General features: G+C 37.6%; 4 protein-coding genes across 4 annotated transcripts; all 4 read right to left on the bottom strand.

The window, feature by feature from the left end:
* Window positions 1–422: 422 nt before the first annotated feature.
* LOC146556820 (uncharacterized) lies at window positions 423–3,960 on the bottom strand. The gene is made up of 2 exons (XM_085249223.1): window positions 3,016–3,960; window positions 423–1,385 (listed from the first exon to the last, which is right to left on the bottom strand). The coding sequence occupies exons 1-2, from the start codon at window positions 3,792–3,794 to the stop codon at window positions 1,241–1,243; spliced, it is 924 nt and encodes a 307-aa protein (XP_085105349.1). The 5' UTR covers window positions 3,795–3,960; the 3' UTR covers window positions 423–1,240.
* Window positions 3,961–4,601: 641 nt separating this feature from the next.
* Window positions 4,602–8,028, bottom strand: LOC146556819 (uncharacterized). The gene is made up of 2 exons (XM_085249224.1): window positions 7,084–8,028; window positions 4,602–5,450 (listed from the first exon to the last, which is right to left on the bottom strand). Exons 1-2 carry the CDS (start codon window positions 7,860–7,862, stop codon window positions 5,306–5,308), a joined length of 924 nt encoding a protein of 307 aa, XP_085105350.1. The 5' UTR covers window positions 7,863–8,028; the 3' UTR covers window positions 4,602–5,305.
* Window positions 8,029–9,358: 1,330 nt separating this feature from the next.
* Window positions 9,359–12,096, bottom strand: LOC146556818 (uncharacterized). Its single transcript, XM_085249225.1, has 2 exons — window positions 11,152–12,096; window positions 9,359–9,518 (listed from the first exon to the last, which is right to left on the bottom strand). Exons 1-2 carry the CDS (start codon window positions 11,928–11,930, stop codon window positions 9,374–9,376), a joined length of 924 nt encoding a protein of 307 aa, XP_085105351.1. The 5' UTR covers window positions 11,931–12,096; the 3' UTR covers window positions 9,359–9,373.
* Window positions 12,097–12,713: 617 nt separating this feature from the next.
* On the bottom strand, window positions 12,714–16,109 carry LOC146556817 (uncharacterized). The gene is made up of 2 exons (XM_085249227.1): window positions 15,220–16,109; window positions 12,714–13,586 (listed from the first exon to the last, which is right to left on the bottom strand). The coding sequence occupies exons 1-2, from the start codon at window positions 15,996–15,998 to the stop codon at window positions 13,442–13,444; spliced, it is 924 nt and encodes a 307-aa protein (XP_085105353.1). The 5' UTR covers window positions 15,999–16,109; the 3' UTR covers window positions 12,714–13,441.
* Window positions 16,110–16,631: the final 522 nt, after the last annotated feature.

Raw genomic sequence — 16,631 nt, 5'->3', positions numbered from 1 at the left:
TATTTTGTATTTGCTTAAATAAATGCATAATTCAAAGACTGTAATTTTTCATTGTATATCAAATTACAGTTGGACATTTTAGGTGTTCCCTAAATTTTAATGTAGGCATCAGGACATAGATATTTTTTATTTTGCTTCTTTTTATTCAGATTCAAGCTGAGTACGATTAAAAGTTGTTGGGGTTTGTTTTTACTTAGACTGAAGTTTGTATTCCTATCTACTGATATTAATTCATTGTTATCTTAATATAGCTTAAGGTGGGGTGCATGCATACCCATATGGAAACGATATATATATACATCTTATAAAGTCTGTATCTGTCTTGTGTGAAACTTGTATGAAAAGCATACAAGAGTGAAAACAGATATAAGATCCCTTGAAAAATTATATACATGAAACTTGTATATTTTGGATACTTACTAAAACAATATATGAAAGTAATGAGAAAGTGGCCACCTTCATGAGTGAATCGCATAAGCCTTATATGATTCACTATATGAAGTAGGCCACATCTTATGCAAGTCTTTTATAAGTTTTTTCTATTTCTTTTCCATATGGGTATACTTGAGCTTGTATGTATACTTTTTACCCTGTGTGAATAAATTCAAACTTCTGCACCCAATTCTTCCTTTTTAAAGTCATTAAAATGTATACTGTAAAGTTAGAGAAATCATTAAAAGCCCCAAACTACAATATAATATTCATAATCATTATAAGAGCCTCTAAACTTCTCACCACATCTGTATGAAACTCCTGGCACTATTTTTGGTGATCCCAGCATCTGTTGACAAATTTGGGGCGGACATCATAGTAATTTAACCTTAGTTATGGTTCATACTAGGTTTTGCAATATTATTTTATAATTTTACACATTTGACTTTCTTATATATTTCATTATTTTACTATCACTTACCACACTTTATATTTTATCAAAACATTTCTTTCTTATAGCATTTTGTGAGCTGATTTTGGTCCAACTGTAATTATTACAAAAGGACATCTTAACTGTATAATCAGTGTGTTGTTTATACAGTTAAGATGTCCACAACCAACAATGAAAAGAATAAAAATAAACCTTTGAACCTCTCAAGGCGCACCCTTGTAGTTTGATCAGGTGCTTGTCGGTTTACAGAACTTCTCTGAATGGCTGACACCCTTACCAAACGCCGGGTAACTTTACAGTTCTTAATCATACTTGCCCCTTAAAAACCCTCAATAAAATCTGAAATTCAAGTTGGTCTCAGCTGCTCTCCACTCTGGATTCTTTAATAATTGAGATTTCAGCGGTGACTCTGTCTGATCTCAGTTGCCACGCACTCGCCTTCTCCATACTTTGCTCAGACATAAGCGCTCTTTCAGACTCATTGAGTCTACCTGCAGGTTTCCTGGAATCAAAATGAAAGTAGAGAACAAAAATCACTCAAGAAATCTCATCCTCGTCACCAAGATTGTTGTGGAAAAATACACTGAGCATCGACCCAAACTGACTCAGATTTATCGAAAGAAACTTCAAACCTCTGCAAAAGGATCAACACAGCACCAACGGGGTTCGTACCAGCACTGACAAACAGGCAAAATAATAACAGCTCCTCTATAGCCATACAGATACAGTGAAAATGAAAGTGTTTTTGAATTTTATTTTCTGTAAATCATTTGATTTATTTAATAAATTAAATATTATATTTTAGAGGCCGTTCTAATCTAATATTCCATTCTAGGCAAATTGACAGCAAATAAAACTAAGTGCACTTTTAAAACTTTTTTCTTTTATTCATTTTTATTTGAATTCAATTCAATTTTATTTATATAGCGCCTAATCACAACAACAGTTGCCTCAAGGCGCTTTCTATTGTAAGGTAGACCCTACAATAGTACAGAACCCAACAATCATATGACCCCCTGTGAGCAAGCACTTTGGCGACAGTGGGAAGGAAAAACTCCCTTTTAACAGGAAGAAACCTCCAGCAGAACCAGGCTCAGGGAGGGGCGGCCATCTGCTGCGACCGGTTGGGGTGAGAGAAGGAAGACGGGATAAAGGACAGAAAAATGTTATAATGTAATGTGGTGAAATTATTATCAACCAGGTGGTTCATGAGACAATTATTTTAAAGTAGTCTGGTTTTAACATTAACAATGAAGAATTATAATAAAAATGTAATGCATCTAGGCTACGTCCACATGTACCCAGGTATTTTTGAAAACGCAGCTTTTTAGATGCAGGTGTCAGGTAAACTTTAACGTGTTCGTGAGAAAACCCTAGAGAAGAAATTAGGTCTCTTCAATGGGGCATTTCTTTTGAAACTTTTGACAATCACGTTTTCAATATTGTCTTGGCCATTAAACATTAACTCCAGGACAGTGTTTGGATTTTTCCACTTTTGCCGGAGTTCATTGTACACTTTCACACTGACTTCTTCAGTGTTCTCTAAGGACATTTTAAGCTTTTGGGACAAAATTTTAGCCCAAATCCTGTGGGTAAACCTGTTCATGATGGCTTTATCTGCCCCTGGAGGCAATTTCCTTGCCTCATTTGCGTTGCTTATAGCGTGCAGAACCAAATCTTTAGTGAAGCTTTCAACAACTTTTACGTACTCTTCTCGGTTTTTATATATAGTGAGTACTCTTTTTGGTAAGGCCAACAGGTGTTTTGTAAATGTTGGGACAGTAATATCGTCAAGCCGTTCGCTCAGATATAAAATCAAATACTTCTCCCTGCAGTTATGTGCTTTGCAAAGATTGGTGAAAATGTCCTTGTTGATATTGGTCAGCCTTTTTGGAGATAGATCCAAATCCCTCTCGTCAATCTGAGGCCAGATTTTTTCAAGCAGGCGATCGCTGATAGAGTCGGAGTTGTGGCACCGTGTGAAGTCCTTGTATTTAGACGAGGCTTTGCCTGCGGCCTCTGAAACTACCAACTGAATAACTTTATAAACACAAATCTTTTCTTCAGACAGATAATCAGATGCCAGAGTGACATCATAAGAACCAAAATCTGAATCAGACTTACGGACTGACCTATGTAGTGTTTTCTTCACAGGCTTTTCCAGGGGGGAAGCTTCTATGTTGTCCAAGTCTTTTGAGTAGTTTTCCTTCAAACAGCTCTTCTTCGGTTCTACTGTGGCTGCGGTGAGGGTTTGAGGAGGAAACCTCTGGGATGACACAGACGCTTCTTCCTCAGATGACTCACAGCTGAAACCTATTAAAATATCTGGATATATGCAAGGTGGTGCAGGTACACGATGCAGTGTTAGAATTTCTCTGTTTTCACTGTCATCTGTGGATGGTTCATCAAGATTGCTCTCCTCTGCAGTCAAATGCAGCTTGAGGTTTTTTGAGTCTGAAGAGTCCTCCAGTCCTGGAGTTTCTGTTTCTTCATTATCACCGTGGTCATCTACAGAAATTTCTTTCAGGATGCTGTCCTTTGCTCCTGTTTCTTCTGTTTTCTCAGGGGACTCTGTGTGCACTGAGTGAAGAGAAGGCTCATTATTCTGCGTGGACACTGCATCTCCCTTCTCCACGGTTGTGTCCATTGCATCCACTAACATGGAACAAAGTTTCAACATGTCTTTCAGCAAAGTGGAAGGCAGCTCAGTGTTGCAGTACTCTGGGTTGAACTGCAGAGATTGCCACTGTGGTACAATTGTACCAAAAAAGTGGTCACCTAAGGACTTCCATGTTTCCACTGAGGTGTTACTGTGTGGAGTTGTCATGTTTAAGTTTGTATTACTATTTCTCTGACTCTGAAATGTAGAAGAGGAAATAAATTGTTGGCTGGTTGGAGTTGGACTAGGCATGTGTGCTCTTTGTAAACCAAATGCTTGAGAGTCTGGACGGCTCCTTTATATAGGTTTAAGCCCCGCCCACGTTCGGCTGCAGCCACTGTGACGTCATCCACTTTTCTTTGACGTTGAACCTTCAAAGGTTTGGGGGCGGGGTTTAAGCTAATCTCTGACACAGCTGCATGACATTTAAATGGCATAAACTATTAATTTAAATTACCCATTGTAAATGTTGTTCTTAAAGCAGACTGGTTAATAATAATTTCACCACATGATATTTTCAAATTATTTTGTATTTGCTTAAATAAATGCATAATTCAAAGACTGTAATTTTTCATTGTATATCAAATTACAATTGGACATTTTAGGTGTTCCCTAAATTTTAATGTAGGCATCAGGACATAGATATTTTTTATTTTGCTTCTTTTTATTCAGATTCAAGCTGAGTACGATTAAAAGTTGTTGGGGTTTGTTTTTACTTAGACTGAAGTTTGTATTCCTATCTACTGATATTAATTCATTGTTATCTTAATATAGCTTAAGGTGGGGTGCATGCATACCCATATGGAAACGATATATACATAAATCTTATAAAGTCTGTATCTGTCTTGTGTGAAACTTGTATGAAAAGCATACAAGAGTGAAAACAGATATAAGATCCCATGAAAAATTATATACATGAAACTTGTATATTTTGGATACTTACTAAAACAATATATGAAAGTAATGAGAAAGTGGCCACCTTCATGAGTGAATCGCATAAGCCTGATATGATTCACTATATGAAGTAGGCCACATCTTATGCAAGTCTTTTATAAGTTTTTTCTATTTCTTTTCCATATGGGTATACTTGAGCTTGTATGTATACTTTTTACCCTGTGTGAATAAATTCAAACTTCTGCACCCAATTCTTCCTTTTTAAAGTCATTAAAATGTATACTGTAAAGTTAGAGAAATCATTAAAAGCCCCAAACTACAATATAATATTCATAATCATTATAAGAGCCTCTAAACTTCTCACCACATCTGTATGAAACTCCTGGCACTATTTTTGGTGATCCCAGCATCTGTTGACAAATTTGGGGCGGACATCATAGTAATTTAACCTTAGTTATGGTTCATACTAGGTTTTGCAATATTATTTTATAATTTTACACATTTGACTTTCTTATATATTTCATTATTTTACTATCACTTACCACACTTTATATTTTATCAAAACATTTCTTTCTTATAGCATTTTGTGAGCTGATTTTGGTCCAACTGTAATTATTACAAAAGGACATCTTAACTGTATAATCAGTGTGTTGTTTATACAGTTAAGATGTCCACAACCAACAATGAAAAGAATAAAAATAAACCTTTGAACCTCTCAAGGCGCACCCTTGTAGTTTGATCAGGTGCTTGTCGGTTTACAGAACTTCTCTGAATGGCTGACACCCTTACCAAACGCCGGGTAACTTTACAGTTCTTAATCATACTTGCCCCTTAAAAACCCTCAATAAAATCTGAAATTCAAGTTGGTCTCAGCTGCTCTCCACTCTGGATTCTTTAATAATTGAGATTTCAGCGGTGACTCTGTCTGATCTCAGTTGCCACGCACTCGCCTTCTCCATACTTTGCTCAGACATAAGCGCTCTTTCAGACTCATTGAGTCTACCTGCAGGTTTCCTGGAATCAAAATGAAAGTAGAGAACAAAAATCACTCAAGAAATCTCATCCTCGTCACCAAGATTGTTGTGGAAAAATACACTGAGCATCGACCCAAACTGACTCAGATTTATCGAAAGAAACTTCAAACCTCTGCAAAAGGATCAACACAGCACCAACGGGGTTCGTACCAGCACTGACAAACAGGCAAAATAATAACAGCTCCTCTATAGCCATACAGATACAGTGAAAATGAAAGTGTTTTTGAATTTTATTTTCTGTAAATCATTTGATTTATTTAATAAATTAAATATTATATTTTAGAGGCCGTTCTAATCTGATATTCCATTCTAGGCAAATTGACAGCAAATAAAACTAAGTACACTTTTAAAACTTTTTTCTTTTATTCATTTTTATTTGAATTCAATTCAATTTTATTTATATAGCGCCTAATCACAACAACAGTTGCCTCAAGGCGCTTTCTATTGTAAGGTAGACCCTACAATAGTACAGAACCCAACAATCATATGACCCCCTGTGAGCAAGCACTTTGGCGACAGTGGGAAGGAAAAACTCCCTTTTAACAGGAAGAAACCTCCAGCAGAACCAGGCTCAGGGAGGGGCGGCCATCTGCTGCGACCGGTTGGGGTGAGAGAAGGAAGAAGACGGGATAAAGGACAGAAAAATGCTATAATGTAATGTGGTGAAATTATTATCAACCAGGTGGTTCATGAGACAATTATTTTAAAGTAGTCTGGTTTTAACATTAACAATGAAGAATTATAATAAAAATGTAATGCATCTAGGCTACGTCCACATGTACCCAGGTATTTTTGAAAACGCAGCTTTTTAGATGCAGGTGTCAGGTAAACTTTAACGTGCTCGTGAGAAAACCCTAGAGAAGAAATTAGGTCTCTTCAATGGGGCATTTCTTTTGAAACTTTTGACAATCACGTTTTCAATATTGTCTTGGCCATTAAACATTAACTCCAGGACAGTGTTTGGATTTTTCCACTTTTGCCGGAGTTCATTGTACACTTTCACACTGACTTCTTCAGTGTTCTCTAAGGACATTTTAAGCTTTTGGGACAAAATTTTAGCCCAAATCCTGTGGGTAAACCTGTTCATGATGGCTTTATCTGCCCCTGGAGGCAATTTCCTTGCCTCATTTGCGTTGCTTATAGCGTGCAGAACCAAATCTTTAGTGAAGCTTTCAACAACTTTTACGTACTCTTCTCGGTTTTTATATATAGTGAGTACTCTTTTTGGTAAGGCCAACAGGTGTTTTGTAAATGTTGGGACAGTAATATCGTCAAGCCGTTCGCTCAGATATAAAATCAAATACTTCTCCCTGCAGTTATGTGCTTTGCAAAGATTGGTGAAAATGTCCTTGTTGATATTGGTCAGCCTTTTTGGAGATAGATCCAAATCCCTCTCGTCAATCTGAGGCCAGATTTTTTCAAGCAGGCGATCGCTGATAGAGTCGGAGTTGTGGCACCGTGTGAAGTCCTTGTATTTAGACGAGGCTTTGCCTGCGGCCTCTGAAACTACCAACTGAATAACTTTATAAACACAAATCTTTTCTTCAGACAGATAATCAGATGCCAGAGTGACATCATAAGAACCAAAATCTGAATCAGACTTACGGACTGACCTATGTAGTGTTTTCTTCACAGGCTTTTCCAGGGGGGAAGCTTCTATGTTGTCCAAGTCTTTTGAGTAGTTTTCCTTCAAACAGCTCTTCTTCGGTTCTACTGTGGCTGCGGTGAGGGTTTGAGGAGGAAACCTCTGGGATGACACAGACGCTTCTTCCTCAGATGACTCACAGCTGAAACCTATTAAAATATCTGGATATATGCAAGGTGGTGCAGGTACACGATGCAGTGTTAGAATTTCTCTGTTTTCACTGTCATCTGTGGATGGTTCATCAAGATTGCTCTCCTCTGCAGTCAAATGCAGCTTGAGGTTTTTTGAGTCTGAAGAGTCCTCCAGTCCTGGAGTTTCTGTTTCTTCATTATCACCGTGGTCATCTACAGAAATTTCTTTCAGGATGCTGTCCTTTGCTCCTGTTTCTTCTGTTTTCTCAGGGGACTCTGTGTGCACTGAGTGAAGAGAAGGCTCATTATTCTGCGTGGACACTGCATCTCCCTTCTCCACGGTTGTGTCCATTGCATCCACTAACATGGAACAAAGTTTCAACATGTCTTTCAGCAAAGTGGAAGGCAGCTCAGTGTTGCAGTACTCTGGGTTGAACTGCAGAGATTGCCACTGTGGTACAATTGTACCAAAAAAGTGGTCACCTAAGGACTTCCATGTTTCCACTGAGGTGTTACTGTGTGGAGTTGTCATGTTTAAGTTTGTATTACTATTTCTCTGACTCTGAAATGTAGAAGAGGAAATAAATTGTTGGCTGGTTGGAGTTGGACTAGGCATGTGTGCTCTTTGTAAACCAAATGCTTGAGAGTCTGGACGGCTCCTTTATATAGGTTTAAGCCCCGCCCACGTTCGGCTGCAGCCACTGTGACGTCATCCACTTTTCTTTGACGTTGAACCTTCAAAGGTTTGGGGGCGGGGTTTAAGCTAATCTCTGACACAGCTGCATGACATTTAAATGGCATAAACTATTAATTTAAATTACCCATTGTAAATGTTGTTCTTAAAGCAGACTGGTTAATAATAATTTCACCACATGATATTTTCAAATTATTTTGTATTTGCTTAAATAAATGCATAATTCAAAGACTGTAATTTTTCATTGTATATCAAATTACAATTGGACATTTTAGGTGTTCCCTAAATTTTAATGTAGGCATCAGGACATAGATATTTTTTATTTTGCTTCTTTTTATTCAGATTCAAGCTGAGTACGATTAAAAGTTGTTGGGGTTTGTTTTTACTTAGACTGAAGTTTGTATTCCTATCTACTGATATTAATTCATTGTTATCTTAATATAGCTTAAGGTGGGGTGCATGCATACCCATATGGAAACGATATATACATAAATCTTATAAAGTCTGTATCTGTCTTGTGTGAAACTTGTATGAAAAGCATACAAGAGTGAAAACAGATATAAGATCCCATGAAAAAGTATATACATGAAACTTGTATATTTTGGATACTTACTAAAACAATATATGAAAGTAATGAGAAAGTGGCCACCTTCATGAGTGAATCGCATAAGCCTGATATGATTCACTATATGAAGTAGGCCACATCTTATGCAAGTCTTTTATAAGTTTTTTCTATTTCTTTTCCATATGGGTATACTTGAGCTTGTATGTATACTTTTTACCCTGTGTGAATAAATTCAAACTTCTGCACCCAATTCTTCCTTTTTAAAGTCATTAAAATGTATACTGTAAAGTTAGAGAAATCATTAAAAGCCCCAAACTACAATATAATATTCATAATCATTATAAGAGCCTCTAAACTTCTCACCACATCTGTATGAAACTCCTGGCACTATTTTTGGTGATCCCAGCATCTGTTGACAAATTTGGGGCGGACATCATAGTAATTTAACCTTAGTTATGGTTCATACTAGGTTTTGCAATATTATTTTATAATTTTACACATTTGACTTTCTTATATATTTCATTATTTTACTATCACTTACCACACTTTATATTTTATCAAAACATTTCTTTCTTATAGCATTTTGTGAGCTGATTTTGGTCCAACTGTAATTATTACAAAAGGACATCTTAACTGTATAATCAGTGTGTTGTTTATACAGTTAAGATGTCCACAACCAACAATGAAAAGAATAAAAATAAACCTTTGAACCTCTCAAGGCGCACCCTTGTAGTTTGATCAGGTGCTTGTCGGTTTACAGAACTTCTCTGAATGGCTGACACCCTTACCAAACGCCGGGTAACTTTACAGTTCTTAATCATACTTGCCCCTTAAAAACCCTCAATAAAATCTGAAATTCAAGTTGGTCTCAGCTGCTCTCCACTCTGGATTCTTTAATAATTGAGATTTCAGCGGTGACTCTGTCTGATCTCAGTTGCCACGCACTCGCCTTCTCCATACTTTGCTCGGACATAAGCGCTCTTTCAGACTCATTGAGTCTACCTGCAGGTTTCCTGGAATCAAAATGAAAGTAGAGAACAAAAATCACTCAAGAAATCTCATCCTCGTCACCAAGATTGTTGTGGAAAAATACACTGAGCATCGACCCAAACTGACTCAGATTTATCGAAAGAAACTTCAAACCTCTGCAAAAGGATCAACACAGCACCAACGGGGTTCGTACCAGCACTGACAAACAGGCAAAATAATAACAGCTCCTCTATAGCCATACAGATACAGTGAAAATGAAAGTGTTTTTGAATTTTATTTTCTGTAAATCATTTGATTTATTTAATAAATTAAATATTATATTTTAGAGGCCGTTCTAATCTGATATTCCATTCTAGGCAAATTGACAGCAAATAAAACTAAGTACACTTTTAAAACTTTTTTCTTTTATTCATTTTTATTTGAATTCAATTCAATTTTATTTATATAGCGCCTAATCACAACAACAGTTGCCTCAAGGCGCTTTCTATTGTAAGGTAGACCCTACAATAGTACAGAACCCAACAATCATATGACCCCCTGTGAGCAAGCACTTTGGCGACAGTGGGAAGGAAAAACTCCCTTTTAACAGGAAGAAACCTCCAGCAGAACCAGGCTCAGGGAGGGGCGGCCATCTGCTGCGACCGGTTGGGGTGAGAGAAGGAAGAAGACGGGATAAAGGACAGAAAAATGCTATAATGTAATGTGGTGAAATTATTATCAACCAGGTGGTTCATGAGACAATTATTTTAAAGTAGTCTGGTTTTAACATTAACAATGAAGAATTATAATAAAAATGTAATGCATCTAGGCTACGTCCACATGTACCCAGGTATTTTTGAAAACGCAGCTTTTTAGATGCAGGTGTCAGGTAAACTTTAACGTGCTCGTGAGAAAACCCTAGAGAAGAAATTAGGTCTCTTCAATGGGGCATTTCTTTTGAAACTTTTGACAATCACGTTTTCAATATTGTCTTGGCCATTAAACATTAACTCCAGGACAGTGTTTGGATTTTTCCACTTTTGCCGGAGTTCATTGTACACTTTCACACTGACTTCTTCAGTGTTCTCTAAGGACATTTTAAGCTTTTGGGACAAAATTTTAGCCCAAATCCTGTGGGTAAACCTGTTCATGATGGCTTTATCTGCCCCTGGAGGCAATTTCCTTGCCTCATTTGCGTTGCTTATAGCGTGCAGAACCAAATCTTTAGTGAAGCTTTCAACAACTTTTACGTACTCTTCTCGGTTTTTATATATAGTGAGTACTCTTTTTGGTAAGGCCAACAGGTGTTTTGTAAATGTTGGGACAGTAATATCGTCAAGCCGTTCGCTCAGATATAAAATCAAATACTTCTCCCTGCAGTTATGTGCTTTGCAAAGATTGGTGAAAATGTCCTTGTTGATATTGGTCAGCCTTTTTGGAGATAGATCCAAATCCCTCTCGTCAATCTGAGGCCAGATTTTTTCAAGCAGGCGATCGCTGATAGAGTCGGAGTTGTGGCACCGTGTGAAGTCCTTGTATTTAGACGAGGCTTTGCCTGCGGCCTCTGAAACTACCAACTGAATAACTTTATAAACACAAATCTTTTCTTCAGACAGATAATCAGATGCCAGAGTGACATCATAAGAACCAAAATCTGAATCAGACTTACGGACTGACCTATGTAGTGTTTTCTTCACAGGCTTTTCCAGGGGGGAAGCTTCTATGTTGTCCAAGTCTTTTGAGTAGTTTTCCTTCAAACAGCTCTTCTTCGGTTCTACTGTGGCTGCGGTGAGGGTTTGAGGAGGAAACCTCTGGGATGACACAGACGCTTCTTCCTCAGATGACTCACAGCTGAAACCTATTAAAATATCTGGATATATGCAAGGTGGTGCAGGTACACGATGCAGTGTTAGAATTTCTCTGTTTTCACTGTCATCTGTGGATGGTTCATCAAGATTGCTCTCCTCTGCAGTCAAATGCAGCTTGAGGTTTTTTGAGTCTGAAGAGTCCTCCAGTCCTGGAGTTTCTGTTTCTTCATTATCACCGTGGTCATCTACAGAAATTTCTTTCAGGATGCTGTCCTTTGCTCCTGTTTCTTCTGTTTTCTCAGGGGACTCTGTGTGCACTGAGTGAAGAGAAGGCTCATTATTCTGCGTGGACACTGCATCTCCCTTCTCCACGGTTGTGTCCATTGCATCCACTAACATGGAACAAAGTTTCAACATGTCTTTCAGCAAAGTGGAAGGCAGCTCAGTGTTGCAGTACTCTGGGTTGAACTGCAGAGATTGCCACTGTGGTACAATTGTACCAAAAAAGTGGTCACCTAAGGACTTCCATGTTTCCACTGAGGTGTTACTGTGTGGAGTTGTCATGTTTAAGTTTGTATTACTATTTCTCTGACTCTGAAATGTAGAAGAGGAAATAAATTGTTGGCTGGTTGGAGTTGGACTAGGCATGTGTGCTCTTTGTAAACCAAATGCTTGAGAGTCTGGACGGCTCCTTTATATAGGTTTAAGCCCCGCCCACGTTCGGCTGCAGCCACTGTGACGTCATCCACTTTTCTTTGACGTTGAACCTTCAAAGGTTTGGGGGCGGGGTTTAAGCTAATCTCTGACACAGCTGCATGACATTTAAATGGCATAAACTATTAATTTAAATTACCCATTGTAAATGTTGTTCTTAAAGCAGACTGGTTAATAATAATTTCACCACATGATATTTTCAAATTATTTTGTATTTGCTTAAATAAATGCATAATTCAAAGACTGTAATTTTTCATTGTATATCAAATTACAATTGGACATTTTAGGTGTTCCCTAAATTTTAATGTAGGCATCAGGACATAGATATTTTTTATTTTGCTTCTTTTTATTCAGATTCAAGCTGAGTACGATTAAAAGTTGTTGGGGTTTGTTTTTACTTAGACTGAAGTTTGTATTCCTATCTACTGATATTAATTCATTGTTATCTTAATATAGCTTAAGGTGGGGTGCATGCATACCCATATGGAAACGATATATACATAAATCTTATAAAGTCTGTATCTGTCTTGTGTGAAACTTGTATGAAAAGCATACAAGAGTGAAAACAGATATAAGATCCCATGAAAAAGTATATACATGAAACTTGTATATTTTGGATACTTACTAAAACAATATATGAAAGTAATGAGAAAGTGGCCACCTTCATGAGTGAATCGCATAAGCCTGATATGATTCACTATATGAAGTAGGCCACATCTTATGCAAGTCTTTTATAAGTTTTTTCTATTTCTTTTCCATATGGGTATACTTGAGCTTGTATGTATACTTTTTACCCTGTGTGAATAAATTCAAACTTCTGCACCCAATTCTTCCTTTTTAAAGTCATTAAAATGTATACTGTAAAGTTAGAGAAATCATTAAAAGCCCCAAACTACAATATAATATTCATAATCATTATAAGAGCCTCTAAACTTCTCACCACATCTGTATGAAACTCCTGGCACTATTTTTGGTGATCCCAGCATCTGTTGACAAATTTGGGGCGGACATCATAGTAATTTAACCTTAGTTATGGTTCATACTAGGTTTTGCAATATTATTTTATAATTTTACACATTTGACTTTCTTATATATTTCATTATTTTACTATCACTTACCACACTTTATATTTTATCAAAACATTTCTTTCTTATAGCATTTTGTGAGCTGATTTTGGTCCAACTGTAATTATTACAAAAGGACATCTTAACTGTATAATCAGTGTGTTGTTTATACAGTTAAGATGTCCACAACCAACAATGAAAAGAATAAAAATAAACCTTTGAACCTCTCAAGGCGCACCCTTGTAGTTTGATCAGGTGCTTGTCGGTTTACAGAACTTCTCTGAATGGCTGACACCCTTACCAAACGCCGGGTAACTTTACAGTTCTTAATCATACTTGCCCCTTAAAAACCCTCAATAAAATCTGAAATTCAAGTTGGTCTCAGCTGCTCTCCACTCTGGATTCTTTAATAATTGAGATTTCAGCGGTGACTCTGTCTGATCTCAGTTGCCACGCACTCGCCTTCTCCATACTTTGCTCGGACATAAGCGCTCTTTCAGACTCATTGAGTCTACCTGCAGGTTTCCTGGAATCAAAATGAAAGTAGAGAACAAAAATCACTCAAGAAATCTCATCCTCGTCACCAAGATTGTTGTGGAAAAATACACTGAGCATCGACCCAAACTGACTCAGATTTATCGAAAGAAACTTCAAACCTCTGCAAAAGGATCAACACAGCACCAACGGGGTTCGTACCAGCACTGACAAACAGGCAAAATAATAACAGCTCCTCTATAGCCATACAGATACAGTGAAAATGAAAGTGTTTTTGAATTTTATTTTCTGTAAATCATTTGATTTATTTAATAAATTAAATATTATATTTTAGAGGCCGTTCTAATCTGATATTCCATTCTAGGCAAATTGACAGCAAATAAAACTAAGTACACTTTTAAAACTTTTTTCTTTTATTCATTTTTATTTGAATTCAATTCAATTTTATTTATATAGCGCCTAATCACAACAACAGTTGCCTCAAGGCGCTTTCTATTGTAAGGTAGACCCTACAATAGTACAGAACCCAACAATCATATGACCCCCTGTGAGCAAGCACTTTGGCGACAGTGGGAAGGAAAAACTCCCTTTTAACAGGAAGAAACCTCCAGCAGAACCAGGCTCAGGGAGGGGCGGCCATCTGCTGCGACCGGTTGGGGTGAGAGAAGGAAGAAGACGGGATAAAGGACAGAAAAATGCTATAATGTAATGTGGTGAAATTATTATCAACCAGGTGGTTCATGAGACAATTATTTTAAAGTAGTCTGGTTTTAACATTAACAATGAAGAATTATAATAAAAATGTAATGCATCTAGGCTACGTCCACATGTACCCAGGTATTTTTGAAAACGCAGCTTTTTAGATGCAGGTGTCAGGTAAACTTTAACGTGCTCGTGAGAAAACCCTAGAGAAGAAATTAGGTCTCTTCAATGGGGCATTTCTTTTGAAACTTTTGACAATCACGTTTTCAATATTGTCTTGGCCATTAAACATTAACTCCAGGACAGTGTTTGGATTTTTCCACTTTTGCCGGAGTTCATTGTACACTTTCACACTGACTTCTTCAGTGTTCTCTAAGGACATTTTAAGCTTTTGGGACAAAATTTTAGCCCAAATCCTGTGGGTAAACCTGTTCATGATGGCTTTATCTGCCCCTGGAGGCAATTTCCTTGCCTCATTTGCGTTGCTTATAGCGTGCAGAACCAAATCTTTAGTGAAGCTTTCAACAACTTTTACGTACTCTTCTCGGTTTTTATATATAGTGAGTACTCTTTTTGGTAAGGCCAACAGGTGTTTTGTAAATGTTGGGACAGTAATATCGTCAAGCCGTTCGCTCAGATATAAAATCAAATACTTCTCCCTGCAGTTATGTGCTTTGCAAAGATTGGTGAAAATGTCCTTGTTGATATTGGTCAGCCTTTTTGGAGATAGATCCAAATCCCTCTCGTCAATCTGAGGCCAGATTTTTTCAAGCAGGCGATCGCTGATAGAGTCGGAGTTGTGGCACCGTGTGAAGTCCTTGTATTTAGACGAGGCTTTGCCTGCGGCCTCTGAAACTACCAACTGAATAACTTTATAAACACAAATCTTTTCTTCAGACAGATAATCAGATGCCAGAGTGACATCATAAGAACCAAAATCTGAATCAGACTTACGGACTGACCTATGTAGTGTTTTCTTCACAGGCTTTTCCAGGGGGGAAGCTTCTATGTTGTCCAAGTCTTTTGAGTAGTTTTCCTTCAAACAGCTCTTCTTCGGTTCTACTGTGGCTGCGGTGAGGGTTTGAGGAGGAAACCTCTGGGATGACACAGACGCTTCTTCCTCAGATGACTCACAGCTGAAACCTATTAAAATATCTGGATATATGCAAGGTGGTGCAGGTACACGATGCAGTGTTAGAATTTCTCTGTTTTCACTGTCATCTGTGGATGGTTCATCAAGATTGCTCTCCTCTGCAGTCAAATGCAGCTTGAGGTTTTTTGAGTCTGAAGAGTCCTCCAGTCCTGGAGTTTCTGTTTCTTCATTATCACCGTGGTCATCTACAGAAATTTCTTTCAGGATGCTGTCCTTTGCTCCTGTTTCTTCTGTTTTCTCAGGGGACTCTGTGTGCACTGAGTGAAGAGAAGGCTCATTATTCTGCGTGGACACTGCATCTCCCTTCTCCACGGTTGTGTCCATTGCATCCACTAACATGGAACAAAGTTTCAACATGTCTTTCAGCAAAGTGGAAGGCAGCTCAGTGTTGCAGTACTCTGGGTTGAACTGCAGAGATTGCCACTGTGGTACAATTGTACCAAAAAAGTGGTCACTTAAGGACTTCCATGTTTCCACTGAGGTGTTACTGTGTGGAGTTGTCATGTTTAAGTTTGTATTACTATTTCTCTGACTCTGAAATGTAGAAGAGGAAATAAATTGTTGGCTGGTTGGAGTTGGACTAGGCATGTGTGCTCTTTGTAAACCAAATGCTTGAGAGTCTGGACGGCTCCTTTATATAGGTTTAAGCCCCGCCCACGTTCGGCTGCAGCCACTGTGACGTCATCCACTTTTCTTTGACGTTGAACCTTCAAAGGTTTGGGGGCGGGGTTTAAGCTAATCTCTGACACAGCTGCATGACATTTAAATGGCATAAACTATTAATTTAAATTACCCATTGTAAATGTTGTTCTTAAAGCAGACTGGTTAATAATAATTTCACCACATGATATTTTCAAATTATTTTGTATTTGCTTAAATAAATGCATAATTCAAAGACTGTAATTTTTCATTGTATATCAAATTACAGTTGGACATTTTAGGTGTTCCCTAAATTTTAATGTAGGCATCAGGACATAGATATTTTTTATTTTGCTTCTTTTTATTCAGATTCAAGCTGAGTACGATTAAAAGTTGTTGGGGTTTGTTTTTACTTAGACTGAAGTTTGTATTCCTATCTACTGATATTAATTCATTGTTATCTTAATATAGCTTAAGGTGGGGTGCATGCATACCCATATGGAAACGATATATATATACATCTTATAAAGTCTGTATCTGTCTTGTGTGAAACTTGTATGAAAAGCATACAAGAGTGAAAAC

This window comes from Mchenga conophoros, linkage group LG16 (assembly GCF_057382185.1).
Source record: "Mchenga conophoros isolate Kocher_MC1m ecotype Shallow Benthic linkage group LG16, M_conophoros_male_GT1.1, whole genome shotgun sequence".
Taxonomy (NCBI): Eukaryota; Metazoa; Chordata; class Actinopteri; order Cichliformes; family Cichlidae; genus Mchenga; species Mchenga conophoros.
This window is presented reverse-complemented; position numbering and strand designations above follow the sequence as displayed.

What these genes read in the sequence shown, in the direction of transcription:
- LOC146556820 (XM_085249223.1), bottom strand. Translation starts at nt 3,794, where the DNA reads ATGCCTAGTCCAACTCCAACCAGCCAACAATTTATTTCCTCTTCTACA. An exon ending in GTGAAGAAAACACTACATAG is followed by an intron (nt 1,386 to 3,015) that starts GTCAGTCCGTAA and finishes TTTTGATTCCAG; the next exon opens with GAAACCTGCAGGTAGACTCA.
- LOC146556819 (XM_085249224.1), bottom strand. Translation starts at nt 7,862, where the DNA reads ATGCCTAGTCCAACTCCAACCAGCCAACAATTTATTTCCTCTTCTACA. An exon ending in GTGAAGAAAACACTACATAG is followed by an intron (nt 5,451 to 7,083) that starts GTCAGTCCGTAA and finishes TTTTGATTCCAG; the next exon opens with GAAACCTGCAGGTAGACTCA.
- LOC146556818 (XM_085249225.1), bottom strand. Translation starts at nt 11,930, where the DNA reads ATGCCTAGTCCAACTCCAACCAGCCAACAATTTATTTCCTCTTCTACA. An exon ending in GTGAAGAAAACACTACATAG is followed by an intron (nt 9,519 to 11,151) that starts GTCAGTCCGTAA and finishes TTTTGATTCCAG; the next exon opens with GAAACCTGCAGGTAGACTCA.
- LOC146556817 (XM_085249227.1), bottom strand. Translation starts at nt 15,998, where the DNA reads ATGCCTAGTCCAACTCCAACCAGCCAACAATTTATTTCCTCTTCTACA. An exon ending in GTGAAGAAAACACTACATAG is followed by an intron (nt 13,587 to 15,219) that starts GTCAGTCCGTAA and finishes TTTTGATTCCAG; the next exon opens with GAAACCTGCAGGTAGACTCA.